General features: G+C 35.9%; 2 protein-coding genes across 5 annotated transcripts in view; one reads left to right on the top strand and one right to left on the bottom strand.

Annotated features, from left to right (window-relative positions):
• The window catches only part of LOC116787309 (conserved oligomeric Golgi complex subunit 5-like), a 28,996-nt gene extending 12,841 nt beyond the window's left edge, over nucleotides 1-16,155 (top strand). The window contains exon 7 of the mRNA XM_032688807.1: nucleotides 15,805-16,155. Coding sequence (XP_032544698.1) covers nucleotides 15,805-15,860 — 56 coding nt within the window. The 3' untranslated portion in view covers nucleotides 15,861-16,155. The remainder of the gene's footprint in view (nucleotides 1-15,804) is intronic.
• A 2,620-nt stretch (nucleotides 16,156-18,775) lies between these two features.
• GPR22 (G protein-coupled receptor 22) lies at nucleotides 18,776-24,853 on the bottom strand. Of its 4 annotated transcripts, XM_032688801.1 has the most exons (4): nucleotides 24,799-24,853; nucleotides 24,399-24,651; nucleotides 22,343-23,392; nucleotides 18,776-20,385 (listed from the first exon to the last, which is right to left on the bottom strand). In XM_032688801.1, exon 4 carries the CDS (start codon nucleotides 20,358-20,360, stop codon nucleotides 19,059-19,061), a length of 1,302 nt encoding a protein of 433 aa, XP_032544692.1. In that variant the 5' UTR covers nucleotides 20,361-20,385; nucleotides 22,343-23,392; nucleotides 24,399-24,651; nucleotides 24,799-24,853; the 3' UTR covers nucleotides 18,776-19,058. The 4 variants fall into 4 exon arrangements, with proteins under 4 accessions (XP_032544692.1, XP_032544694.1, XP_032544693.1 ...); XM_032688803.1 differs by lacking the exon at nucleotides 22,343-23,392; XM_032688802.1 differs by lacking the exon at nucleotides 24,799-24,853 and having other exon boundaries at nucleotides 23,132-23,392; nucleotides 24,399-24,792.
• Between the last annotated feature and the right edge of the window lie 2,924 nt (nucleotides 24,854-27,777).

The following is a 27,777-nucleotide window of genomic DNA, read 5'->3' as shown; positions in this document are numbered from 1 at the left end:
TGGGATAACTGGCAATTTATTTTTATATTACTGTTATACTCTGTGTGTATGTTTGGGGGACACAAATGTATATGTGCCTGTTTAGGTATACGTATTCCACATATATTTCTGCAGCAAATCTATGTTAGTTCACTTACAGCTTTTACTTAGTTGTGTCTTGAAGTTCAGTTTGCAGTGATAGGAAAAGCTGTGATAAAAATATAAAGTCTTTGAATTAGATAGAAATATGGGTCAGTCAGAGAAACTATAAGAAACAATTAGCTTTTACTGAGAAGGTTTTTTTTTTATTGGACACTCTAAGTTGCTAGTAGTCTGCAGATTTCCAGCTTCAGTGGATGATGATAGGAAGTTTCTCTGAAAGCATTTGATAATATTTTGACTGAGATCTCTACTTAAAGCTAAAGTAGATCTCAAATTCCTCTGTGTTGGAGTTTCACATTCTTTGAAATTAACTTCACACTTTGGCACAGTAAGAAGGAAAACTTAACTTCCTGTGTAATTTTAGAGATTAATTTGTGCGTGTATGTATATATATATATATAAAAAATTAAAACCCGGACTTCTGCAACTCTTCTATCTCCCAACATACTTGGGTTCTCTAGCAAAGTAGAAACAGAGTTGTGATTGTCTATTGAATAAGCTATTAGCTGCTTCTCTAGTGATGATTCTTTGCATTATACAGTACGATTCAGTGTATAGATAGGTAAAACAAGCAATGGTATTCAGATGTCTCACAGTGCCTAATGCAGTGAATTATACGCCCTGACTACGCTCCTTGCTGATATTTAAATACAAATATTTTATCAAGTGGAAAAGAAACATTCCTAAGTAAGATTAAACAATAGAATGTGACAGGAAAATGGTACGCTATATACAGTTCCTTTCACAGAAGAAATTCTGCAGGCATTAAAATATCTACTTTCTTCCATGTGGGTATACAGAAATTACTGTCTTTAACTGCAGCCAGTAACTTATCAGATTAAGTTGAAAAAATTCTGAGTTGTGCAGCAAATGGCCAGCATAAGCACAGGCAGGTTGGTAATTCCATCTGTCAGTTACAGAGCTAGCTCTGGACAACCAAGGATGTCTATTTTTCCTTGCTGGATACCTATAAGTGATGTCATCATTATTGATATAAATGGTTAGACTTCTTTTAATGATCATAAACTCTTCATCTCTGTATATGGTTGTATTATAATTTACGTCACAGCAAGTTAATCGATTTGTTTGAATGACCTTGTGAGCATATATTTGTAGGCAGGCTTTTGCACCAGCCATAATTTTGCTCTTTTGTAAACTCAGACTGAGTCTGTGACTGAACTATGCAGCCATAAAATAAAGGAGAAGAGATCTATTAAAACACAGTTTTGGGTGTATTCAGTATAGAAATTGCTCCAGGACAATATTTCATGTAACTTAAGAGAGGATAGACAAAGATAGGACAATGACTTTGCTTTAAAGCTAAATAATTGTAGAGAAATGGCAAAATATTGTCAGTTACTGAAGTCTAGCTAAAATGGAGAAAACCCTGTGTATGTACTGTGTTCCCATTGTGTTTTAACACCAGCCAGCAAACAAGCCCCATGTAGCCTTTTGCTCTCTCATCCCTAGTGGGACTGGGAGGAGAATCTGAAGGGTAAAGAAAGAGAGAAAACTTGTGGGTCGAGATAAAGACAGTTTAATGGGTACAGCAAAAACCATGCGTGCAGGCAAGGCAAAACAAGGAATTCATTCACCAGGCCTAACATGGCAATAGAAGATTTAAGGGAAATTCAAGAAAATGTATCTTGTGATGAGGTATAGCTTGGGCTAGAGAAAATCGAAATTAGTTAGGATATGCATGATAGGGGGTGAAATAAAATTTGAAAGAAGCTATCTGACGATGCTTGGAAGGCCTCTTTGTAGCTGGCATAGTATAGGTGGTGGTAGCTTGGTCTTCTGAAGTGCACCCCAGAACTAGTGACATCTGCACAAAGGTGACAGTGATCTTGAGCCTGAAAAGTTGTCTTGTGGAGACTAGAAATAAATTGGACTTAGCACGTTTCTGGGGTAAATGATATGAGTAATACAGGGTTTAAACAAGAAATAACCTGAATATAGCTGGTATGTCCATTAGAATAGAAATTAGAGGGAATGGAAGGAGGAAAACAACCTCATTTGCCTGTGGTTTGCCTTGGTGGGACCTTGTCTTGTCCAGTATTCAGGTTTCTCTATTTAAGTGGGTTTTTCTGGTGTTGCTACTACATTTAATACCCCGGAGTTTCCACTGAAAAGGAACATTGTTGTAAAGACTGTGAAGTTATCTATACTACTGCAGCTCATCACCCAGTTTGTGTCATACAGTAATACAAAATAATGCTTAATAGAGGGAGACAATATGGTCTGTGTTTTTCCCATCATTGAAAATGACATTAATTAGAGCAAAATATTTCCAAATACTTTAAAACTAAAAAGTCTATTTTTCCCCTTTTTGTTCTCTGTTGCTGTTCAAACATAGACCTATTTCACAAAAAAAGGAGAGCATGTTCCTTTGTGTACATGTATGTTGTATATATATATGTATATAAAGGTTTATAATATTTATAAATACAAATATAAACAATATGTATATTCATCCTAATGTATCTCAGCTGCTTTTGAGAGTAGTCTCGTTGTTCTTAGTGGTTTTCTTTAGGAATTCCTGGAGGGGGAGAGATTAGATTCCAGAATCTAATGGAGAGCTTGCTTTATTGAAAATAGAACTTAATGCCACTGATTTTGTTTAGATAATTCAAACTAACTTGACTTCCATAAGCAAAGAAACTCTAGAACAAATAAATTGTTTGTTGGAGTCTATAATATAAAAGCGCTATTAAATAGTAGGCCACATAGATTTATCAAGAATGAATCCTGTTTAACCAATTGTATTTTCTTTGTTGGCAGCATAACAGGCCTTGGGACTAGAGAGATCAATGACTGTCTTCTAGTTTGATTTAAGTAGGGCTTTTGACACCATTGATTTAAATAAGGCTCTTGACACCATGTCACACTAGCAGGATCAGCAATAGAATCCTGATGAAAATGTGCAGTGAATGCAGGAGTTTAGAGAAAGCTCTACCCCAAAAGTCTTTATCAGTTGTTCACTGTTGCCCAGCAGTATGTCAAGTGGGGTGTTGTTGAAATGTGTTCTGCAGCTGGCTAGTGTTTTCATTCATGATTTGAGTGATGTAATACGGTATATGTGCTTATTAAATTTACAAGCAATAATCAAGCAGAGAAGAATGGAAAGTGTGTTGGGAAACAGGATTAGAATGAAAAATATTCTCAGTGAATTGGAGATACGTCTTAGCTGAACTGATTTCATTTCTCTTCCAGGCAAGTGCTAAGTCCTGGCAATAAGTAGTTAACAGAAGGAATAGGAGAAATGACTGTATGGGTAACAGTTCTGCAGAGATGAAGATCAGTGAGTAGAGGAACTGAATGTGTGTGGCTCTGGTTTGGAGAAGAAAGTCTGAGAGGCAGACCTTTTCTTCAGATAAATAAAAAATTTTCAAATGGGAAGGGACTAAATGGCTCTCCATGTCCACTGTGATTGAAACAGTAAGTAAAGGGGCTGAAATGTAGCAAAGAAAATTTTTATCTTAAATGTTAGGAAAGGTTTCTGTCAGTAATGATAATTTCAGGGGAGCTGTGAAGTCAGTATTTGAAGCTGTTTTAAAAACAGCTTAGACAAAGCGTATACCAGGAATAAAATCATAAAGTCATGCAGTAGCTTGGAATTGCTTTAAAGCTCGTCTAGTTCAATCCCCCTGCAATGAGCAGAGACAATTAGATAGGGGTGGTTTTACCTTGAAGTAGGAGGACTGAGTAACCAATCCTTTGTTCCTCCTGGAAATGCTACTCCCACCCCCAACTCTGTTAACAGAAAATGTAGTATAGGGAAGTTTGGGGGTTTTTTGGTGGTGTGTGTAGTTTTTTTGTTTGTGGTTTTTGTTTGTTTGGGTTTTTTAATTGGAATGCTCGCTGTAAAATGTGCTTCACAAGTTGGTTTGTCGGGCGCTGTGCCCAGACACCTCCGGGATTATTATTAGGACAGTGTGACTGGAAAATTCATGCCATCACTTTAGTTCAGCCTCTTATCACTCCTTCAGATGAAATACTAGATAAATATCCTCAAAGACCTTCATCTCGCCCCTCTGACACAATTACCTCTCTTCTGGTTGTGACTGACATTCACATAAACTTCGCACTGTTCGTGATGTTACTTGAGTGTTGCAAAAACTGACCCTCAAAAGCTATTATGTCAGTATTGTCTAGGAGAATGCAATGAGCAGGAAAAAGGAAAGTGATACTGACTACGTGAATGCAAATGTCAGAATGCAAACTGCTCGACTGTTTATAAGAAAAATGTTAATTTACTCTTGTAAGTTTTTTAATATTTGGGATCAGTGATGAATATTGGTTTGTGTTTATCAAAATACTAAGCACTGTTAGTCAGTTTTTGGGAGGCAACAGTTCTAATTTGTTGAAAACTTAAACAACTAATTTTAGTAGTAGGTGTTCCCACTGGTTTGTTTTATATCAGTTAGCCATATCTATTGCAAGGTGCAATTACCTTTATTGTTTCCCCAGTGTGCCTTATTAATTGAGCATTAAAGTAACATAAATAATCTGACTAAAACACCGAGACTTATTCTGAAGTGATTGCAGATTGGCTGACTGTAATATTTGTTCCCTAGGTAAAATATTGTTGTGTAAAAGCCATTTCCTTTTAACTGCTGCAGTTATTGAAGTAACATTAAATATATGTTATGTGTCTGTACGCAAGTATTACTGAACTTTCAGTGGTAAACTGTCTGAACACCTACCATGGATACTATGGCAGCTCCCTTTCACTGCCACCTTCTTCCTGTATCCTGTTTTTTCTGTTCCAAGCAATAATTTACAGTGTATGATTGCCAAGCCAGATCTTATATTGAGTGAGGATGGAGTTGGTTACTCATGTCAGTGTAGTCTTCCACTGCTAGTACACGGAGCAGACAGATTTGTTGATATTAATATTGCCGTGCACATTTTCTCATAAGAATCAACACATATCAGTCTGGAGGAAAAAGTTGCTTTCATGGTGCTTTTGCTTAGGGACTTAGGTGCCTTACAATTTACTGCCTTGTGCAAGACCTAAGTGTCCTCTAGAATAATACAGCATATGTCTGTGTAGCACAGTGCATTGTTCTGTAGGGGTAAGTGAACTGATTTGATTAATAGAAATTACATGGCTTTGCTCGCATGACTCTTTGCCTGGGGTAATTAGTCCTGCTGAGAATGACTGAATTATATTACTGGCTCAGAGCCATCTGCATTATTTTTGAGTGCCACTGCTTCAGGTGGTGCATCTGCATCCATAGTAAGTGCAAATATCCCGCTAAAACATTTTTCTTCTGTCCCCGGTGGTGTTAGCAGTAACACTGCCAGACCTTCACTGAAATTGTTTGGACTAAAAAATATCTGTGCCTTTCTGTACCTGAGTGTAATCTCCATGTTCTTCAATTTTGTGTTGTCCCTTTCAGTTGAGTTGTTTTTTATTTTGCTTTGTTTTGTTTCTCCTGAGGCTCTGTTGCCATAAGATGGAAGATTTTGCAAGAAATTGTTGAGCAAATTTTTATTCTTAGTATTCCAGGCCAAAAAAACCCTCTCTGGTGGGAAGGTGAATTTATTTCTTGTTGACTTTTGAAATAAAGAAAAATCTTGATAATATGTAACAAGTTCATTAATTTGAACAGTTGATTGTAAGATACCAAATTAATGTGCATGTAACAAAATTACTTTCAAAAATTAATGCAGTTTTTAATTTTTTAGTAAGAGGCCAATGGTGTAAGACCTCTTTATCCTCTTAGAACAAGGCAGACAGAACATACGGATTTCGCCATCAGCTTGTGCTTTGCTGTGACTAGGAATCCTAACTTGGAAACCTGGTGTTAGACAAAGCATTTTAGATAAATATTTAGTATGTTTTACTTAATCTCTGGCATGCATTCCTTTTCTAACCATTTTCAGTAGAAGACACTAAATAATTACAGGAACATGAGAGAAAAGACTTAAGTTTGAATTGATACAAGAAAAAAATATCCTGTTGCAATTTTGTTCTTCAGCATAACCTTTAAATTACCAGGGCTCGAATTTACATTTCAGGTTTTTTCAGGTTTTTAAAAATTTGATTTTGTGTTGATATAGCATCACTGTAGTTTCATTTCTGTGTCAGTTTTCAAAAGTCATACCTATTTGAACCTATTGAAATTTAATTTTCTTTATGCATACAGTTCTAGAAAATTAATCCAAGTCTAATTGTAACAGTGGGCTTTCTTGATGTCTAGTTCCCTTTAAACAACCATAAACAAGTTTCAAGTTTGCCATATTAAGTGAATTGTGAAACTACTTTTTCATGTAAGCATTAAGCTGATTCCTGCTTTTGATGAGATTAATCTTTTAGCTATAACTACTCAAAAATTAGATGTTGCTGTATTACTAAGTATTTTGTAATTTCAATCTCAAGTATACAGACCTTGTCAGAGGGTTGGAAGTGAATTACGATGTGTTCAAGTTGCCTTTGCCTTAGCATGTGGAGTATTTCTAACAGTTTTTGCCCTTATTCCAGGCCCATCAAAGACTTTTCTGTGTCTTGCTTTTTCTTTCTCTCAGTTACAGATGTCCACACCTTTTGTTCCTTACATTTCTGGAAATCTTTGTACTTTCAAACTCCTTGTCTTCCATTACCCTGAATCTGATTGCTGCTATTTCATTATTAATATAAATTATGATCGTTATTGTCGAAATCTAATGTATAGAAGTTTTGGTTGTAGGCCAGTATTACATTAAGCTAGGTTTCAGCAGGTACAGCATAAAATCTGGGACCTGACAGCTCTGATTTATTTCCTTCTAACAGTTCAGAAAACTCCAGTGGAAAAGAAATGTTATTGGACAATTACTAAGGAAGGGGAGAGGGGATGTGATGGACTGCCACAGTGTTTTCTTCTAGAGGAGGAATTATTAACAGGACAGCAGAGAAGGTGCACCCATCATGCAGCTGATAAAATACTCATTTAAACTTTCTTGTGTATGGTCAGGCACCTGAGGCAAGAACAGTGTTTGCCTTGGTAGCACATTCAGTTCTGTATTTGAGATTGAGCCAGTACTTATGAAACTGCAGTATTTTCCATTTGCTTTGGTAATGTATCAGATGTTCTGAGGCTTTGAGAGCTAGAGGATTTATCCGGGGTTTGTAGTCCCGCCGGGGTAATGCTGAAACAGAGGGAATTGGGAATTTTGAAAGATGAACTGGTTGGAAATGAAGAATAGAAGGAGTGATGTAAAGGGAAGTTATAAAAGGTCTTAGCAATTACACTATCCTCTCTTTTCTCATTAATGGGCTTACATGTAAAGGCCAAGTCTCGTAAGATAGGGGTTTTTTCCAGTTTTTGTTTGTTTATTTTGCAATTAGTGAATTTATATGTGTAATTCTAAAATCTGAAAACTATATTTACATTGTTTCTTTAATTACAAAATTCTCCTTCTACTCTCTTCTCAAAGTATTCCTGTAGAGCAGAAAAGAAATTATACCAAACCTGTTTCCGTTTTACTGTTAAGGGATATTTGTTCCCCACCAGAAGGATGATATTCCAGCAAGGTTTGGACCTTGTTTTTGCTTTACCCCTTGACTATTTCAAGTGTTTGAACAGTAAGTATTTTTATGTTTGTTAGCTAAGGTGTGTCATAAGAGTGATGGGAAAGGATTTGAGGGAACCAGCAACACATATAAGCTTGTAGTTATGAATGCTTGTGTTCAGCCAAATACAGGATAAATACAAATTCAGAGGTTTTTTTGTATTTCTAATTGGTATGAAACTGTTACGGTTGTGTAACTAGGCAGATCTTAGGGCATCTTTGAGTTTTGAGACAGAGTATTGTTACTGGATAGTCATACTTTTTAAATAGAACTACATAATTAAAAGTAGAAAGGAAAGCTATGGGTTTCAGTTTCCAGGGGACGTACAAATATTATCAAGACCCAAAGATATCTGTAGGCTATGTCTGCCTTTGAATCTAGTAATTTTTGTGCACTCACTTTATAAAGTCTGTGTTTGTTCAATTTTCTTTCTTTTTTTTTTAACTGACCAAAGATGTGAAAAAAGTTTAGAAGAAGTATTTCTGACTGAGAGAAGGGAAGAGAGACAGATGTTAGTGGTGAATCTCTGAAAGATTATCTTTGTGCGTCTTGTAAATTACCAATACATTGTAAGAAGTATGAATAGGTGGCAAGACTTTGAAAATAATTTGCAGTGTCTCTTACATATTATATAAACAAAGCAAAAAGTATCTACTCAGGTGTCTGTGTATGTTCATGAAAAGAAAGGCAGGGTGGATTACATAATTTCAGAAAATAGATAAACTCAGGGATATCAACAAAGCAGAGAGATGTCATCTCTAAACTGGTAGTGTATTCTTACTGTATTTCAACAGGTATAAAAGCTTAAGTAAACAATTAACAGCTAGGACTCCGTACCTATTATAAACAAGTTGGTGACACTAACAACTATTATGGAAAAATTTAGTTCTGTAGCTCCATTTACAGCTGGAATGATACATCTGAAACTGTGGATCCAGTTGTGTGTTCTATTCTGAGTGGAGGTTCTGCAAGGAAACGGGAATTTTATGTTTCAGGTAGGTCTGTATGTGCACCATCTGAAGCTGTGATAGGAATTGGCATTCCCCTCTTCCTTTCCTGAGCATTTACATTCTTGGAAATTCAATAGTAAATAAATTCAGGGTAGTCCTCCCAGAACCAAAGTAATGATCTCTAAGGTGAGCAGATTTGGTGGTTTGAGTTCAATTATGATCACTTCCCCATGGGAAGATGTGGAGAAATGTCACACATATTTTTTTCTAGGTATGTGGGTCGAGAGTAGCTGGAAGGATGTGCTTCTTTTTGTTTATCTATGGCCAGTGGTGCAATCAGTTGTTCAGTGGTCAAGGAAATAACACTGAGAAGCAGTTCATAATATTGATCTTTGTCTTTCTTCTGGGACTGAAGCATTTATTAGTGTATAACCTGGTGGTTATACAGAAGAACATGGTTCATTTAGAAATAACACTTCAGAATGGTATGTCTGACGAAACAGAGGGTTTTTTTCTTTTTGAACAGTCAGATTCAGCAGCAGGGTGAGAGAGAATAGAAATGGATGAAGTGGACAGGTAACCTTTGATCACCAAGGAAAAGAAGTGAGCATTTGCTAAGAATGGTTACTAGAAGATCAAATAATGCTGGTAGCAAATCATGTTTGGAAAATTTCGTTGGAGGCAATAGAAAGAGAAGTTTCAGTAGAAGTACCTGTAAGTTTATATAGATCTGAGAACCAGCTAACAAAACCCAAAAGATGTTGCTTTCACAACCCACTGAATTAAACTAGAAAAATAGAATCATTGCTGTCAAAGTGTGTTTCCGAGATGTGTGGAGGAGTGGTGTTGGGAGCCTAGACTGTATGTCCTCTGCAGCCAGTGGTAAACAGTCAACACAGGAATTATCAACAAGGAGAAACATTATTTTGGATTCTATTATAATAAACTTACTGGATTTGGAAGCCACTTGTTGCCAGAGGTGCAAGTCATGATGCATAGGGCAAATTGAGAGTAAACCCAGTGTTTAATGTTTCATTTTTGGAATAGTTAATTTTCCAGTGCAGAGGATCTTCTTTTCAGTAGTGGAGGCAAATGTATTTAGACAAACTTGAAAGCTGAAAGCTTGCTGAGAAGACTGTATTAGATTGTGAAATACTGGCTTTTTGGCAGTTGAGAAAGAGGGTAGTCCTGGCTGAAGGCTTGTTCTAATGTAGTGACAAAGCAAAGACAATAACCACAATTGGAAAACAATGAATAAACACAAATGAGTGCTATTACAAGTATAGAGTATAGATATGAAAAATTTAAAATACTGTAGAAAAATCCATTACTGACTGGAACCAGAAAGACAGCTATCATGGAATAAACTTTTTAATGTACTTGTTTCCAGATTGTTCATAAAAATTTAGAATAGGAAGATTTTTCAGTAAAGCTCTTGCTATCTCTTTGGAGGCAGGGTAATTTGTTCTTGTAATCCAATGAGTAAGGAGGATGGTATACAAAAGTATTAAGTTCCCAAAGCCATTAGTTTTTAATACCTTACTGAATGGAGAAGGAGAAAGTCCAACTTATGTTGTTCCAACATTCAGGAGGAGAAGTGCAGTATTTATGTTGAAATCAAGGTCAGGTAGATACAAAGCTGCTCTAGAAAAGTAGTAGACAAGTTGAATTCATTTGAAAGAAGAATTCAGGGCTGTAAAGCTGAATTAATGATAGTCAATTACCTTTTTATGGAAAATATGGATTGTCAAACAAATTTGTGTGTTTTGCTTAGTTAATTAAAGAAATTGTGTGGATGCATTGTAGATTTATTTTGTGTGCATAATCCTTTAATTTATTGTTCCCCTAAGTAGGTATTTAAATAAACCATCTTCTCCTCACCTCACTGTTATTCTACATTCTTAGTAGATAATTTTGTTACTAGGGGAGCTGGAAAGGAGGAATAGGGGTAAGTAAGGTACTAAACTTCTGTAAAGCTTTAGAACTTGACTGCATTCTTGCTGGGATTGCTTTACCAATGTTGTTTCTGTTCTCGCATTTATGCAGCTGTGTCAAGCAAATCTGTACTTTGGAAAATTGCATAGGGAATTGTGCTCTACAGATAAAAACATAGTTTTGTGGTTACCTGTGAATAAATGCAATTATACGTATCACAGTAGGAGATTAAATGTGCTCTTTTTCTTGAAGATTAAGACTGTAGAGGTGCATTCATGGGGAGAAAATAAAGGGCTGCAGAAGGGCTCTTGGATTAGCAGAGAAAGAAACGACAAGAGCTAAGGGCTGGAAAATGAGGCCTGGCAAATTCAGAAGTATAAAATAATTGAAAAATTAGATTATATAAACAGTTTTGTTGTAATTTCTCAAGTAAATACTCATTCAAATCTTAAACATAATAACCGATTTTATTCTGTTAATTTCTAGTTAAAGGGTGAGCCAGTTCAGGCTAAAAAATCTAACCAAATAGCTAAAAAAAGAAGACTGAAGACTAATCTTTATTCAGGTCCTGGATGGGAGGCAGTATCCCTGTAACTGTCATTTCTGTCTTGCCTAAAAGATCATTGAAGGTGTTACTGTATGTAATACAGAGTAATGAGAAATGTAAAGTAAGATTTCATTCTTCATAGGAAACAGCTTTAAAAATAGGCTGTTTTCACAGGAGTAGTTTTTCCTCTTTGACTCCTGACTTGTGCACATAATTTTCAAATATTGATCAAGAATTTTATGTACTCTTCTCAGTTATGGTTTGAAACATAAAGTAATCCAGTTGTCTTACATGTTTATCATTTGGGTCCGACCTTCAGGTATCCACAGGCATTAAATCTGATTTATCTCAAAGGTGTTATCTTAAAGGTGAACTCTCTTCAGCTGAAAACCAGCAGGGTCTCATATCTTTTTCCATGTAAGTTCAAGGAAAGATATGAAAATCTAACCTCATTAAAAGAATGAACTTCCCATTATCTTGAGAACGTACTGTTTCTCTGACAGGTCTGCAATTCCATGTCCCCCAGTTTTCGCTGACCTGACTCGCAAACTAAAGATGCAGTAGAAACATGAAAAAAAAATTGGCGTGTAACAAAAAAATCGATGACTGAATCAAGTCATTCCCACTTTTATTCTACTTAAAACTGCTCTGGAATCTTCACTGTACAACTGAGGCAAGATTTTTTAGAAGCTTCTGAATACATTAATCTTTTTAAAGATGTCTTTAAGTTGTCTTCATGTGCACTTTTTTGTACTTCATCAATGTTTGATGCAACTGCAGATGAACTGTACAGCTCCTTTTTATATTTATGGACATATAATGTCATATGGTTGAAATTATCTATCTTAAATGTTTGTTCCTGATTTGATGTTTGCTTGGTAACTGTTCAGAAGATGAATTTTTAAATAAATTAACACTTATTGTTTCTATTGCATGCAAATATACTCCTAGAAAGTCTGTTGTCTCTGAAAAAAAAATCTCATGAACGCTTCACTTACTGATGGCAGTAGCATTAAATATGCTAAATCTTATTTTAGCTCCATATTATGTGCAGGTTTGTGATATTTTGGCAAAACACAAAAAAATTAGTTTTCCATTAGGATTCTTTTTTAGGTTTGGTATGCTATTGTTGGTGAACCAAAGAACTGTGTTAAAACCTTTCCTTTGCCCACAGGCTCTTTTCGAAGAATCTTAGAATGGGGTTCATTGGGAGCAACCATAAAGGCCATTTAGTTCCAGCACCCTGCCATGGGCATGAACATCTTCCACTAGACCAGGTTGTTCAAAGCCCAATCCAGCCTGGCCATGAATGCTGCTAGGGATGGGGTATCCACAGCTTCTCTGGGCAACCTGTTCCAGTACCTCACAGCCCTCAGAGTAAAGAATTTCTTCCTAATATCTAGTCTAAACCTTTCCTTTTTCAGTTTGAAGCCATTTCCACATGCACTGTTGCTCCATGCCCTTGTAAAAAGTCTTTCTCCAGCTTTCTGTTAGGCCCCGTTGGTACTGGAAGGTGCTCTAAGGTCTCCCTGGAGCCTTCTCTTCTTCAGGCTGAACAACTCCAACTCTCTCAAGGCTCTCTTCATAATAGAGGTGCTCCAGCCCTCTGATCATCTTCATGGCACTCTGGACATGCTCCAGCAGATCAACATGTGTATTGTGTTGGCACCTCAGAGCTGGATGCAGTACTCCAGGTGGAATCTCATGGGAGAAGAGTAGAGGGAGCATCACCTGCCTCTGCCTGCTGGCCAGATTCCTTTGATGCTTGTGAGGCCAAGGATACAGTTGGCTTTCTGAGCTGGAAACGAACATTGCCAGGTCATATCAAGCTTCTCATCAACAATTTTTCACATCTTTTGTTTTGTTCGTTCTCATTCATTGGTAGATCTCACTTATTAGCTATTAGAGCTGTTAGCAGGAGTAATAGATCTTCCTCATTATTGTTAAGGTGTTTTACAATAGCAGTGCTCACACTTATCTGTTTTTTTGTGATGATACATACATTGCAAATAGTGTTCCTTTCCCGTTTTCTTTTGCCTTATGCATGTTTTCAGCCCATAGTAATTGCATAGTGGTACAGAAAGTATCACTGATATTTGTAATTTACTAATGTGGGAAGCTGTCCTTTTTTAATTACTTTTCCCTTTTTCTTTCTCTATTTATTTGTGACAAGGATTTATGAAAAACATCTGAATTAAGATTTGGAAGAAAACCACGGTACATAGTAGCAATAGGTTACTGTGCTTTCCCCCCCCCCCCACTAACCGATTTGGAGTTTAATTTGAAGAAAAATCTCACAACAGATTGTGAGAGATCCTGGTACAGTTAAAAGTAAAACCATACTAATATTTCTTTGTTAATAACAGTCTGACATAGCCAGAGTGACAGATTTTACAGCAATGTTGTTTCACCAGTGACATTGATTTGTTTATCAGATACAGTATCAAGGTAAACTGTTACAATATGCGGTAGGAAGTTAGAGGTCATATTAGGGTAACAGAAACCGAAAGTACATTTCCAAAAACCCAGCTTGAAAAGGAAACAAGAGTGTGCTGTTTGCCAACAGCTTTGTGCTGTCAGCCTGCCTGGCTGCTTGCCTGGCTGCGCAGTGTCAGGAATCAGAATGGCGATATACAAACACTTATATTCAAAGGATATAATTAATTCAAACTATTAAAAAATACGTTTTAATAATTTCAGGTTCTGTACCTGTCACAGAACTTTCACTGTGAATCTTCTGTTTTTTCATTTTCAGTGAATTCCTTTTCATTTTGTGAGAGTTTCTTTGTAAAACATGAAAACAACTGGTACAGAAATCTATAACATAAATATACAGGAAGATATTTCTTCCATTCTGGCTCAATTTGTAATAATCACTGAAGTGTAATTTTAGCAAAGAACATAAAGATGTTTAATGATATTTCTCCTTCAATGTATTACTCTACAAAAATAATTAAATTGAGATAAAGAAGCAGTAATTGAAAACATACTGTGGTAGTGAAACACACTCAAAGCATCCGGACTGAAATTGTCTGACTAAAGGGAAAATTCAATAGCGTTTTTTTTAATTTATCGCTGGGAGCAGACACTGAATAACCTTTCAGGTCTCTTCTTGTAATGCATGCACTCTGTATATCCTTTGTACTCAGTAAAATGTATACTTTATCTGTAGGAAAAGAGATAGTAGAATAATGCATGCCCTTGTTTTGTCTGTTATCTGTGTATAATTTTTTAAATCAAAAGCCTTTGTTTGTCTCATTCTCCCCTCTCCTCCCAGCAACTTTGGCACAACCACGTATCACACTCGATGATACAAAGATAAGTTCTTCTTGTATTTTTGTCTGTTATAATCTAAAAAATAGGGTTAGCATTTTTTCCACAGAGTTGCATGTTACCCTCCACTTTTCTGTGGTCCTGATGACCGTAGCTGCCTTACAGTGGTTCTACCTTCTGCCCTTTTCCTCTTCACCTGTTTCACATTCTTCTTATTTAACAGTTACTAGCTGTGAGTGATTTTGACTTTCCTGCTAGTCAGTTATTATGTGTTTTTTAGTTGGTTTTTTTTTTCAACCTTCTCCCAGCAAAACAAAACCCAAACCTTGTGTTTAATTTTGCTTCTTGAATTGCACAAGTGTTCTATGAAGTAGAAAAAGGAGAAAGTAGTAACAGTCAGATTATTCTTTCCTCTTGGTGTAAGACAATGAAATTCAGTGATATTATGGTAGAATGTGTGAAGTGGGAGTGGAATTCAGCTGTTACAAAGCTGGAAGGTTTTAAGACAGAAGCTGATTGTCCTTAGCTATATGTTGAAGGTATTTTGTTTGACCAATGGGTGACGGAAGAGTAATTTAATGTATTCTAGGTTTTTTTAATACTGCATTGAAACTTTGCTAAAGAATGCTGTATTCTCTCCTTTCAAAAGAGCTTAATGGCAATTGGCAACTGAAAGTTTCTTCAGAGGAAACAAACACATGTCTAGAATATTCAGTTATCAAAGAATTTTGATGACTAGCACAAACATTGATGTTGAAAAGGAAGTATTATGTGGACTGAAAATAGTATATGTAATGGTTAACATAGTAGAAAATTTTTTCCTTGTGTCCAGGTAAGTCCTATGTCTTGTTGAGTATATTATTTCATTTAAAAAGAAAAAAAAAACAACACAACAAAACCCGAGGTGGTTGTGGGAAAGATAAGATGTTTAAGTCTATGCATGGTGGGACACAGTGCTTGTCTGTCCAGTTCAATGATGCTCTTATCGAAAAGTCCTCTTACAAATATAAAATAGGTGCTAAAGTTGAGCCTCACTTTTGGTGTCTGTGGATATATAGTAATTATGTGTTACGTACATGTGTGTATTTATGTAACATTGAAGGGAGAGGCATTGATCTGATGTGTATCCAGATGCATACATTTTTAATCTAATATATTTAGAAAACACTGAAGTGACTCCTATTCCCCTGGAACTAATAAGTAAACAGAACTTCTGTCTATGTAGCAGTGCTTTGTAGTCCATAAAAAATGTTACCTGCTGGAAACTAGATATTTGTGATGTATTTACATTTCTGTACTACTGATTTGCGATATACTAGTGTGTGGAGGTGTGATTCTTGAATATTCTAATAGATACTGGTACTGTACTCATCTTTTTTTTTTTTTTTTTGTATTTTCAGTGTGGGATAACCTCATTTTACAGTGTAAAATTGAATGGAAAGGCGTTTGCAGTTAGAAAACAACATAGTAAGATATCAACTAATACTTCAGGGACAGAGAACGTGTGGAAATTGGCAGTGCTTGCTTGTGCTTCTGAGATGTATTTGCTGGAATTAGTATTTTTGTAGTCCTGTACAATTCTGCTTGCCTTAGGCTGAGTGGTGTGAAATGTAATTGAACTAATGACTCACTGTGGTGAGATCATTTTTAAGAATGTAGTGGGCTTCTGATTGTACAATACTGTGGCATGTATTTGCCCTTTTTTCTCCAGTGATGCTGCCTCTTTTTGCATTCTGTTTTAGTCTATCTGTCAAGCACCCACGGCACACCTTCATATCCCTCTCAAAATCCTCTTCTATGTCTGTAGGATATGCAGTGTGTCTTCACTATTTACTCTTTAATTTTGTGTGTTTGGGTTAAATCTGTTGTGTGGTATAGATCATGTACGATTCTGTTTTGTAATGGCTTCTGTGTGTATATAGGATCGCACGTATCCTTTCTTATATTGCTCCCTGCTGTATGCAGAATTTTCTTCTGCAGCTCTCAGAGTGTACTCCAACATGGTATAAATCCATTTTTCTAAAGTTTAATGAAGATGAAAGATAATAAATGTAAGAATGAACTTGCTTATATTCTTATAGGCAATCAGTGACTGTGATCGACATAGCCTTTAAAACTGGACTTAATCTCTTTGACTAATTCCTAGGCTGCTCTTTCTCTTTGCTATGAAGTGCTTCTTTGTTGCATCTGACTTTCTAATGAATGAGCTTTAGCACTAAACATGGAGTTCTTGAGGATTTATTTAATTTTAAAAAGTAAAGTCATATTGTCAAGAAACCTTTCAAGTCTGAAAGCTTTTCTTACATGCTTATTTCAGATAGGGATGCAAACTTATTTATGTTTTGTGTTCATTATGATTTCTCTTTTCTTTCTTTTAAAATAAATGAATAATATTTTTGATATAAGAATGCTTTATTGGAAATGATAAGTAGTCAGTGAAATCATGTTACGCCATTAACCTTCAACATCCCACTTTTTCCTCCTTCTGGTGTTCAAAATAGAGAGAATAGCTTGAAAGGGAAAGGAAGAAGAGCTACAAAAAAGAAAAAAACAATAGTTTCTACTTAGGTATTTTGGGTACATTTCTTCTCAGAAGAACTTATTCCCGAAAGAATGTTTTTGAAGTGATAAATGTAGAGCATATGGGGGAAAAAAAAGCTTATTGCATAAAACTTCTGCAGCCTCTCAAATAAGGATTTCAATTCTTGTAGGAAACTAGAAGTAGCTTAGATGAAAACAACACAGTAAATGGATACAGTTGAATGCAGGTGTCATTGGGCTAGTTTTCACAGAAAAGCCAGTGAAATTATATTTGAATGTATGTTACACAGTAATTTCAGCTAATCAATTATTATCAATCAGATAACAAAATTTCTAGGTAGAATTTGGATGATCATAAGTGGCTATTCTTTGTAGAATATGGAGCTGTAGTATTATTTTTTGAGTGTTCTATTCTGATAAGCTAAAGCCTGAGCCCAAGTAAACTAAGATACATTACAAACACTGGGATTTTTTTAACCACAAAACCAGTTTTGGCAATACACATATGATTAATAATTTAGGAATGTAACAGAAAAGAACCTTTTGTTCCCGTAAAATGACACTTTTTTTCGTGTATGCAACTTCAGAAAAATGCTTCAGAAATCCTCATTTTCTATGTAATAGTTTAGTCAAAGTAGCTCTCATATTCAAGGCTATGCTCTGCTTTTCTTTTTTTGTATAAGTTAGTACTTATTGAGAATTAACCTTTTAAGTATAGTGGTAGCTGGTAACACACTGGTCAGTATATGTAACAAGACAAGTGAAATCATGCTCATTGATTTTGCAGTTTTTTGTTTTGTTTCCCTTTCCTCCCCCCCCCCCCCCCCCCCTTAACTGGTAACTTGTTCAATCAGTGTAGCCACTGTTCATTGAAATTATGAAATTTTTAAGGATGGCATGGTGCAAACAGCTTGTCAGACTTGTTTGGGTGAATATCTTAATTCTTGCTTACAGTGTTAGGATGGTGGTAACTTCTTAATGTTTCTTGATTCTTCAGTGCAGGTTTAAGAAGAAATAGAAAAAGAGAATATAGAAGAAAGGTATACCATGGCCACCCAGGGAAAACAGGAGTAGAGTAGCTGGCAGTATTGGTGATTGTAACAAAGTAGTTGCATAGCTAGAACTGAACATCGTTGAAGGAGAAGTAAAAATAATAAAAGAGTTATTGAGGGCAGCAAAAATTATCATCGTCTTTAACTGTGGGACTTAACAGCCATATCCTTCTATGTAGATGGGTGAAAGTGATTGAAAAATCTCGGTATAAAAGGTCCCCGTGTCACACTAGAGGTCTAGCTAAACCCCTTCAGCTTTGCATAGGAGTGTTGGTTGGTTGGTTGTCTTTTAGCATCAAGCCCAACAACTTGTCTGTGTTTTTTTCCCTGATTTAGCCTGTTCTTTGCCCTTAGCCCCTACTGTGTAATTATTCAAATGTAGAAACTGTGGATCTGAGATTGTATACACAAGACTTTCTACTTTTCTTAAAAATACTTTCCGTTTTTGGACGAGCATGAATTTTTTCCCCCCGTATAAAAAGTAACTGATTCTAAACCATTAACTGAAGGACATCATGTGAATGGCTTTGTCTGTACGTGCATGCTAGTCACATGCTGGAGAAATTTGAAATAAGGAGCTATCTAAATATGAGGTCAAAATGTGTCCAGGTTGTAGCTGCATAGCATTCAGAATACCTCTGATCAATACTATTTACGAGTTAAATTTAAATATACCGTATCATGCAAAATGTTGTATTGGTGCTCTAGAAAAGTATTCCCAAGTGCAATTTTTCTTTAAAAATTCCTTTATACTTACAGAGAAACTGAGCCATACAAATATTTTTAAAAGTTTGCACTTCTGTAAGGCTATTTATTTTCTAAAAAAAGAGGACTTGAATATTTTTGACAAATATACACATGGTGTTACGCTAACAAACAGCCATGCAACATATATCTTACATAATGAAGAAATTGAATATACAAGATCTAATCTATTTAACATACATATTGAAAATATACAGTCTCGCCAATAGTTAAAAAAGTTTTTTTTCTTATTTGGCAGTATTTTTCTACAGTTTGTTCAAATATTCCGTTTGATGTGTTTTGGTGAATACTGAAATCTAGTCAGTGACAACCTGAGGTACTAAACATTTCTGCCTTACTTCATTGTCTTCAAAGGTAATCTTTTTGTTCCTTTTAGGCTCTATCCATGAATTGTGTATTACAGCGTTATTTGGCATGGGATCTGCTTCCACTATTGAAACCACTCGCTTTTTCATCTTACTTTTCAGAACTTTCTGAAACTTTTGCCTTGTGAATGCGTAAAGTAGAGGGTGAAATATAGTTGTTCCATATGCCATTACTAGAAAACATAATCTCAACTTTACCAAAAGGTCACTTGGGCCCAAACATAAGATGGTGGTGTTTAAAACAGAGATGGGTGTCCAGCAGAGAAGGAATGTTGAGATAATCAAGAGGGACATTCTGAAGACTCGCTTTTGCCGTTCCCGTCGCTCCCGGTGCCGTTTTACAGCTCTGCGCAGAGCAATTATGACAGACACGGAAGTCCTTACACCAAAGACAACATTTTTCCCTCCACCGCCCTGGGACACATCTGTGGTCTCATGCTGGGTGGTCAGAGAAATAGTTTTTTTCTTTCTGGCTTTCTTCTTTTGTCCTGTTGTAAATCTTGTACCAATCCGAATATTTAGGGCCTGGAGTATTTTGGTGTATGTAATTAGCATTACTACAACAGTGAAGAAAAATATTGGAATCTGAACGAGAATGTGGTAGTACATTCCTAGTTCAGTGTGGTACTCGTTTGTACTCACACACAGAAGTGTCTTATTTTCCCAAGTACTTGCGCTTCGAAGACTGAAAAAGTTGACTTCAATGAACGGAATCAGGAAGGAAAAAAGTGAAATGATCCATATTGATGTCATTAATATCACAGCCCTTCCCATGGTCAGAATTCGATTGGCGGGTTTTACGGAGATGTCGTATCGGTCCAGGGTGATAGCAAAGACGTTGATTGCAGTTGAAACGCTTGCAAAAGAGACACAAGCCTCATGGAAGCAGCAGATGAGAGCAGTGTTACTCTCCAGTGAAAGCAGAAGGATAACTATAGTTAGAGGAATACATCCCACACAAATTATTACATCAAGTACATGAAGGTTCATTGTAATTATGTTACTGACAGAATTGATTAAGTTGGATTTCATACAGTAAAGTACCAGCACGGTGAGGTTGCTGCCAAGTCCCAAAACAATTTCTAACATCAGAAATCCAGTGAGAGAAACTTGAAAGCTTAATGGATATGACAGTGGTCGGTACATGTTGGTATCGATGTCATCAATGGCATCTCGAACTGTAATGTTAGATTCAGACTGCATGTTGACTTCCAGAATGGGGGAGAAACACATTCTTTTGTTGCGGTTGGTTTTTCTCCTGAAAGGTGAAATAAAATATGGATCTGTTTGATTTCTTTTTTTAACACTTATTTTAGACAAATCCTGGGGAAGGAGGAGGGAGGAAAAGCAACTATTCTTACCAAACTCTTCATTTACAGTATGTTTAGAGCTTTAGTTGGCATGGACTCAAAAGCCTGAGGATCTAGAATAAGGTCTTTCCTTTTAAAAAGAAAGCAGGATTTGCTTAAAAAAAGAAAAAAAAGTGAAAAGCTTCCACTTAAGGAGGCAAGGCTTTGTTTATAGTGATGTGGTTTTTCACAAAAGGCCCATTTGTTGAATAAACTGTACTTGTGCATAGCCTTTGTATTGCTTTGAGGGTCATTTTAGGAGCAGGTTGTTAAGTATTAACAAATTAGTGCTCAAGATCATTTTAAAAAGCTCTTGTGGAAAAAGAAAGTGATAGGAACATGGAGCACTGTTGTTTATGTATCATAAAAAGAACATTTTAATTATTTATGCCAATTTAGTCACCTCTCTCTTATGAAATTTACAGTTATGTTGTGGGCTGAAATGGAAGTTCTATAATTCAGGAGATTTTTACAGAGCTTGAATTTTTCTGATCACTTTTCTCTTTTTATTTTTTATATGCATGCATGATGCTTGCCACTGCAACAATTTTATATAAGTATATAAAATTTCAAATGCAAAATTTATGTGGGTTTGGGGAAATGGAGTTTATTATAAAAGACTACGTTTCCTTTTTCTGATTTGAATATTCAATTTCTTCAAGAAATAAGCACCTACATGGAGTGGCTGAGTATTTAATTTTATTCCAGAATAGATTTAAGAAAATGATTTTAGAAAATAGTACTTAGAAAATTGTTCCTTTTGGGTTTTGGTTTTGATTTTTGTTTTGTTTTTTGTTTGGTTTTTTTTACAAACTACAGTTAAATCCAACAGATTTACATACATAGCATGTTTCTCTTAGGAATAAGTGAGGTTCAAAAAAGTAGCATTTGTTACATCTAGGAGATTTTTTATTTTGTGGCTCATCTGCTTTGTTTTACTCATGCTGGTGAGTTGTAAATGTAGCATCTGCATGTAATACCTGATGTTTGTATTGTTTATATTGTCAGGCAGCTCTTGAGTTTATAATTGAGAAGTTATTCAATTTCTTGCTATGATACTTGAGGGTTTATTTTTTTTTTTAGGTAGCTTTAAATTTAAGAGGGGACGTACTTGGCATGAAAATAACTTTGAATGCCGACCTTTGTTCTGTTCTGAATACATTAAAATGGATAGCACTAAGGTGAACAAAAATGAGCTCTTTTAAAATGAAGGTATGAATTAAGCACACTTGGGATGCAGTATGCAAATGGATTTCATCTACAGTTTTGAAAAGCCTCAATTGAACAATACTATTAATTGTAAATTGTATGATGAAAATTCTTGTTATTCTTCAACAGCTATTTCACATGTGCCTTTTAAATAAAAGAAGATGTAAATTAGAATGTATTAATCTCAGGTGTGAAATGAAACAAAAAGTATTTCAAAAGCTTTGTTTCATTTCTAATTTAGGCAACCTCTATTCTGTTTATATTAACCCTCAGGAATACAATCTCCTCTGTGTATGCTGTCCTGGCTGTGAATGGATTTCAAGAAACCATTCCAAATGCATTGCTGGATAAATGAAGTTCTTTTGTATTAGCAAAAGCCAGGAGGAAATCAAAAGCAGATCTGCTAAAACAAATGACAGTCTCACCGTAACATTATGCCAACTGAAATTTTGTGAAAACAGAGAAGTTCAGATGTGCAGAGTCTTAATGAATAGATTAAACATCACCTCCTTGCTGCATTGATTCTATTTCAGTTAAATAAAAGCAGAAACGTGAAGGCAGGGAGCTCATTTACCCAGCGCATCCATCGCCTGTCTGGGTAAGTCCCTGCTCCCTGCAAGTGCTGAGCAGAGGTGGGGGCATGGGCTGCCGACCTACCTGTTCTCTGAGCCTCAAGGGCCTTTCAGATCGTGGCAGCAGCTTGTCATAAATTGATACATGGTGTCACTGAGAGATTTTTGACATGTAACCTGGAAATCAAGTGATAGCTGGGCTCTTATTTCATTCCTTGCAGGTTTTTTTTCCTTTTTTTTTTGTTCCTGCAGTTCAGCGGCAAAAAATCCTGATTAAACACGGGGACTTCTTAATTGCCTCAGATACTTCTAGAGAGCAGGGCATATTCTGTGTGTCTGTTCTGAGTTTCAAGCCAGCAATAACAAATAAACCTTCTTTTAAGTGATGTTAATTTCTTTCCCCTGTTGCATTTTGTAGCAGCCTGCTTTTATTTTCCAGGTTTAAAGAGAAATAATTTCTGATCTCTGTTTTCAGAGTGCATGTAGACATCCTTTAGTTTATGGTTCCGTATTTCTTTCTGTAATATTCCTGCTCATTACTTTTGAGTGATGGCTTAGTCAAAGAAGTTGCTATACATCATAAAATCCAGTTCATGTGCTTTGAGAGTAACCATGAGTTACCTAATTTGGTTTATTTTGATTTAAGGAGAATACATAGTATCATAAAATTGAGGGAAAAATATCCGTTAGTCATTATGACAAATAAGTTATTTAATGAGTAGTATAGAAAAAGCTTGGTTAAACCTTTATTCAGCTTGCTGGTGAAGTATGCATATTTTCCTTTTGAGATTTCATGTTTCATTGTCTCTTCATGCATCAGTAGTTTCCACAATTCTGGTTTTAAATTATAAATCCCTCTTTAAGAAATGCTCACCATTTTAAGAATCAATCATTGCACTCTTCTTTTAATGAAAATCTGAGCAGATGTGTTAGTCTTCCATGTATATTGTTGAAGTGTCATGCACGTAAATGGTAATACAAGTGTGTTCCATGTTTTGTTTCTAATTCCTTTATGTCTTAAGAATACATTTTAGTGATGCATCCTGCTGCTTGTAGGTCATACAGCTACAAAGATACCCGGTCAACTGCATTCTTCATATTGTCAGTTGTAAAACTGAATTAGTTGCTGCATGCCCTTGTGAAGGGGAGGAAAAAAAAGGTTAAAAGTAGGGCTTATAATTTCAAAATAAAGTAATGCAAGAATATATTTTCTAGTATCACTTAATTAATGAATAACAGATCTCTAAAATTGGACCTTACAGATTACATAGGAAATCAGTGTGTTCTCTATTTGCTAATAAAATTGTATTCTTCCTTCAGCTTACATGAATTTAGTTGTTTTGGACAAGTTTCCTGTTCTCCGGATAGTGCAGGTTACGAAAACCCCTGACTAGAAGCAATAACTGTTGGATGTAGAGTGTCTGTGACTACAGCTAGAAAATGTAGTTTTATAGCTCTGGTGAGCAGGTAGTTTATACATACAACTCTCTTGTCTTTTAATGAGAAACTGAACAGAGTTAATGAGCCTTATAGGAAATATGCTTTTGGTTAATTTGCACACTGCTACAATTTCCTTTCTTGAAATAAATGTTTAGCAAATCCATGCTCTTACTAAATAGCTTGAATATACAGGGTAATGAAAGAAATGAGTTTAAAAGAAAACAACAAAAAAGGGAGATTTCTTAAGCAATCAGAAATTAGTCATATTAGCCAACCTTCATAAAACAATAAGTATACACTAATTACAGACTGTCTGATCCTTCGAAGAGTAACTGAATAAATCTGAAACATATTTAACTGCCAATATTTGGAAATACTGCTGAGGGAGGAAAAACATATTCCCAATTGCATTATGTGGTTGTTTTCCCAATACTGTATGAGCTTAAACTGTGCTGTCTTTATGTTGTATGAACAAAACAGCGTCTTAATATTCTATAAGACTTTAATACAGAACAACATTTTTCTACCATTGTATTTTTAATGGGGAGGGGGAAATAGCATTTGAATATTTCCTGGCCTCAAATATAACAATATATCAGTACTTAATATAAGTTGAATCTGATCTCTTGCTTTTTCCTCCTATTTTTTAATTTTGTTAAATGTTGCTTATTCTGTATACCATAATAAGGAACAGATCTTACCTCCACTAAAGATTTGGTAAATTCTCGATGCAGGTGAAGCAGTTCCAGGTTGGAGGGATTCATTTTGTTCACTTGTTAGCAGAGTAGAAGGGAAAGAGGGTAATAAGCATATCTTCAAAAAATGACCTTAATGAAAATTTGTGCCTGTACTGTGCCATTGTTTCAGCATACTGCTAATGTATACAACTGCTTTAGTTCTGGTTTACAGGCTGCTGCAGTCTCCCACTCTTCCTACGGTAGAATCAATAAGCATCTGAAAATACATAATGAAAGTAATTTAACATACTGAAGGCTTCTTGTCTCCAGAGACACCACTGAGATTCAAGCTTTCTAAAAAAGAAGAGCAGTGCTTCTGAGAGGAAAGCTTGCGATGGGCAGCTTTTGCAGAATGACAGCCTACCTTGTCGCTTCTCCTCACTGCAGAGAGATGCAGTGCATTCACTAATTTTGATTGGTCAGTGATGTTGGGCTTAAATTGTGCTTCATATATGGGATTGATGCCCTCCCTCCCCCCGATTTATATAAGGATTCTTTTATAAAAGGACTAAATTTACAAATGATTTATGAATTCTGGAATATATTAAGGGTATGCCTGTTTTATTTTTACCTTTTCACTCTTTACTTTGTGTACGCTGGAAACCACATGACACTGAAAAAAAGGATTAAACGTTTATTACTTAAAAAGCTTCCAACAATCTATGTTTGAATTTGCCTACTTTCCATTTCTGAGGGTTTTTGGTGGCTTGGGGTTTTTCCAGTTTTTGTCCTAAGAACATCTCTGAAATAATACTGCTTCTTTAAGCCATGCTGAATCTCATCTTACATGTTTGTATGCAAGTGGTCGCCTAGGTCTTCTGTTCAATAAATTATTTTCAGCACAACTTGGTACCTGCATGTATATTAGAAAAATTAATGTTAGGATTCACAGTGATTATTCAGACCCTTAAAATGACTTGATAATTTAGTTAATTCATGAATCAGAAAAGAATGATTTTTAGGATCCACCACCATGTACAATGTATACATAGCAGTGAATGTTGTTAATTTTGTTGAAATGTTAACTTCTAAAAAACATCTTGTATGTTCCTCATGAATTTTGCTAAAGACTTAACAGGTTTTTGTAAGGATGTCTTACATGATGTTCTTGACCTTCACTTTGGAGGGGGTGTCTTCATTTTCACTTTTTGTTTCATAACTTATTTCTGAATCTGTTCTATCAGTATAAACAATGCTCACAACCACATAATGAGAGATGTAGCACAATATCTGTTCTGACTAGTACTTGACTAAATAAACCTTGGGAATAAAGTCAGTATAAACCCCAAAATAATATTTTTAAAAATCTGTTTGCTGAAACAAGTAGTTAAAAATATCTGAGTATAAAATGTTCTATGGATAGTTTTTAATCTCAATTGAGTATGGGGAGTGTGCGACTTTTTCTTTTTTTTTTCTTGTTTTAAAAGATTTTTAATTTTTAAAAAAAATGTAATAAAGTGTTAAATATTAAAGTAGGGTTCTTAAATAAGCATTTATTAAGATGGCAGTTTGGGTCAAATTTTGATGGGCTCCTTTGTTTTTAAGTTGTTAATGCAATTATAAAATGCATTAACATGTGTAACTCAGACATGTTTATTTTTTCTCTTTATTTTTCGGACATCGGTCCAACATGTTATTTATCTCTAGGTAACGGGATACTTTATTTGTTTTTTAAGATGGCTGCATATCCATCTAGCATGCTTCCTGTTCTGTCCTCCTTTACATTCAGAAAATATGTAAATAAAGGTTGCAGAAACTTTGAACGAAGATCAGTAGGTACCAGCTGGCTATGCTGAGTAGCAACTGATTGAGCCCTTTGAACTGTCCCTGTATCGTCTACCTCCCAAGAGCTTGAAACCAGTGATACCAGCATAACTCTGAAGGGTTGATGTGATAAAGAGGATTCCTGAAATGGAAGCATAAATACTAATATATTAAAGAGGTTTACTTGCTTCACTTTCAGTATGACTTAGTAAGGAAGCCCGTCTAAATTCAAACAGATGAATCTTCATCTCCCTTTCTAGTTCTTCAGTGTGTACCTGAACAAAGATGGAGGTATTGGATGAACTGTACTGTTAGGAAGAAAAGGATGTACACACGGAGGAAGATTGTAACAGGATTTTGGATACAGCATGGATATGTGGTTCAAACACAGGCAAAGGGGTCACGAAAGACTACCTACATCACAGGAGGTGATATTGGCAGAAGTTTTATCTGCAGAAAGTGTTTGAGAGAAATGATAAGGAGCTGAGTTGTGAACATATATTAAGCTTGAGTTTTCTGGAGAGAAAATCAGGAAAAGAAGCAGTACCATATGGAGGCAATCAGGAGTAGGTGGATGGGTAGACATGCTTATAAGCCATTGCTGTGCAGATGCTAGTTAAGATAGTGTGAACAGATGACATCATCCTCAAAGGGTAGATAGGGAAGAGTGGGCAAAAAGAGCCATGTGCAGGCACCCAGCATAAACAGAAAAATGTGCTGTTCTTATACCTGTTTCTGTGTCAGTACAGAATGGAAGAGAAAGAATTTGCCTGGTATTTTGGCTTTTAGGGTAGTGAAAAGTGAGGTGAAAGGATAATGAAAAGAGAAATATCAGGGAACAGCAGGAGTCCTGAACCAGGAGACTGGTGGTGAAGGGTCTTAGGACTGAGAATGGCAACACAAGGGGAGAGGGAGACCCAGATGGTGACAGAAAATAGAGCTGTGAAGGGTTGAGGCTGCTGGGTCTGATGTGGGGGGAAAATAAATGCAGAGGCAGGAGCATGAAGCAGAGTGGAGCATAAGGGAACAGAGGCAAGTGCATTTAAATAGACGAAGAGTACACAGGGTAGAGAGAATGGCAATTACCATAGCATACACCCATGTAGTACTTTTAATTCAATTCAGGAGTCATAATTATCTGTTAGAATATGTTCTGCTTTGCTGGGAGCAGGAAGTCCAAAAATATGGAAGTTATAGAGTATTTCTTGGTCCTCTTCCACCTTTTATCTACTGTCTTACTTTCCACACAGAGGAAGTAATGTCCTAGCATTGACTGTTACTGCATTCCAAAACGGTGGCAGGTCATCTGTGGATCTGGAGGTCTAAACTTTGCTGGAGAGTTGCTAAGATCACTCTGAATGCAGCTTCTTGTATTGCAGTGTTTTAAATAAGCTTACTTTGTTAAAAAGACTCATTAGAATCACAAGGTCTATCAGGGCCAAATGAAGTACCCAATTCTAATGTTTGCTATCAGAGTCCTTGATTTTGGAGCTTTAGCATTCTCTTAATGCATTTTAGGCTTTAACTTTACATAAAACCTACCGCAAACTATCTTAACATCCAGAAATCCTGGGCGTTC

The sequence above is a fragment of the Chiroxiphia lanceolata genome, chromosome 5, assembly GCF_009829145.1.
Source record: "Chiroxiphia lanceolata isolate bChiLan1 chromosome 5, bChiLan1.pri, whole genome shotgun sequence".
Lineage (NCBI taxonomy): Eukaryota > Metazoa > Chordata > Aves > Passeriformes > Pipridae > Chiroxiphia > Chiroxiphia lanceolata.
Note: the sequence above shows the minus strand (reverse complement) of the source record. Positions and strands in the feature narration are given on the sequence as shown.

Coding starts and splice junctions, on each gene's coding strand:
- GPR22 (XM_032688801.1), bottom strand. CDS start 20,360: ATGTGTTTCTCCCCCATTCTGGAAGTCAACATGCAGTCTGAATCTAAC.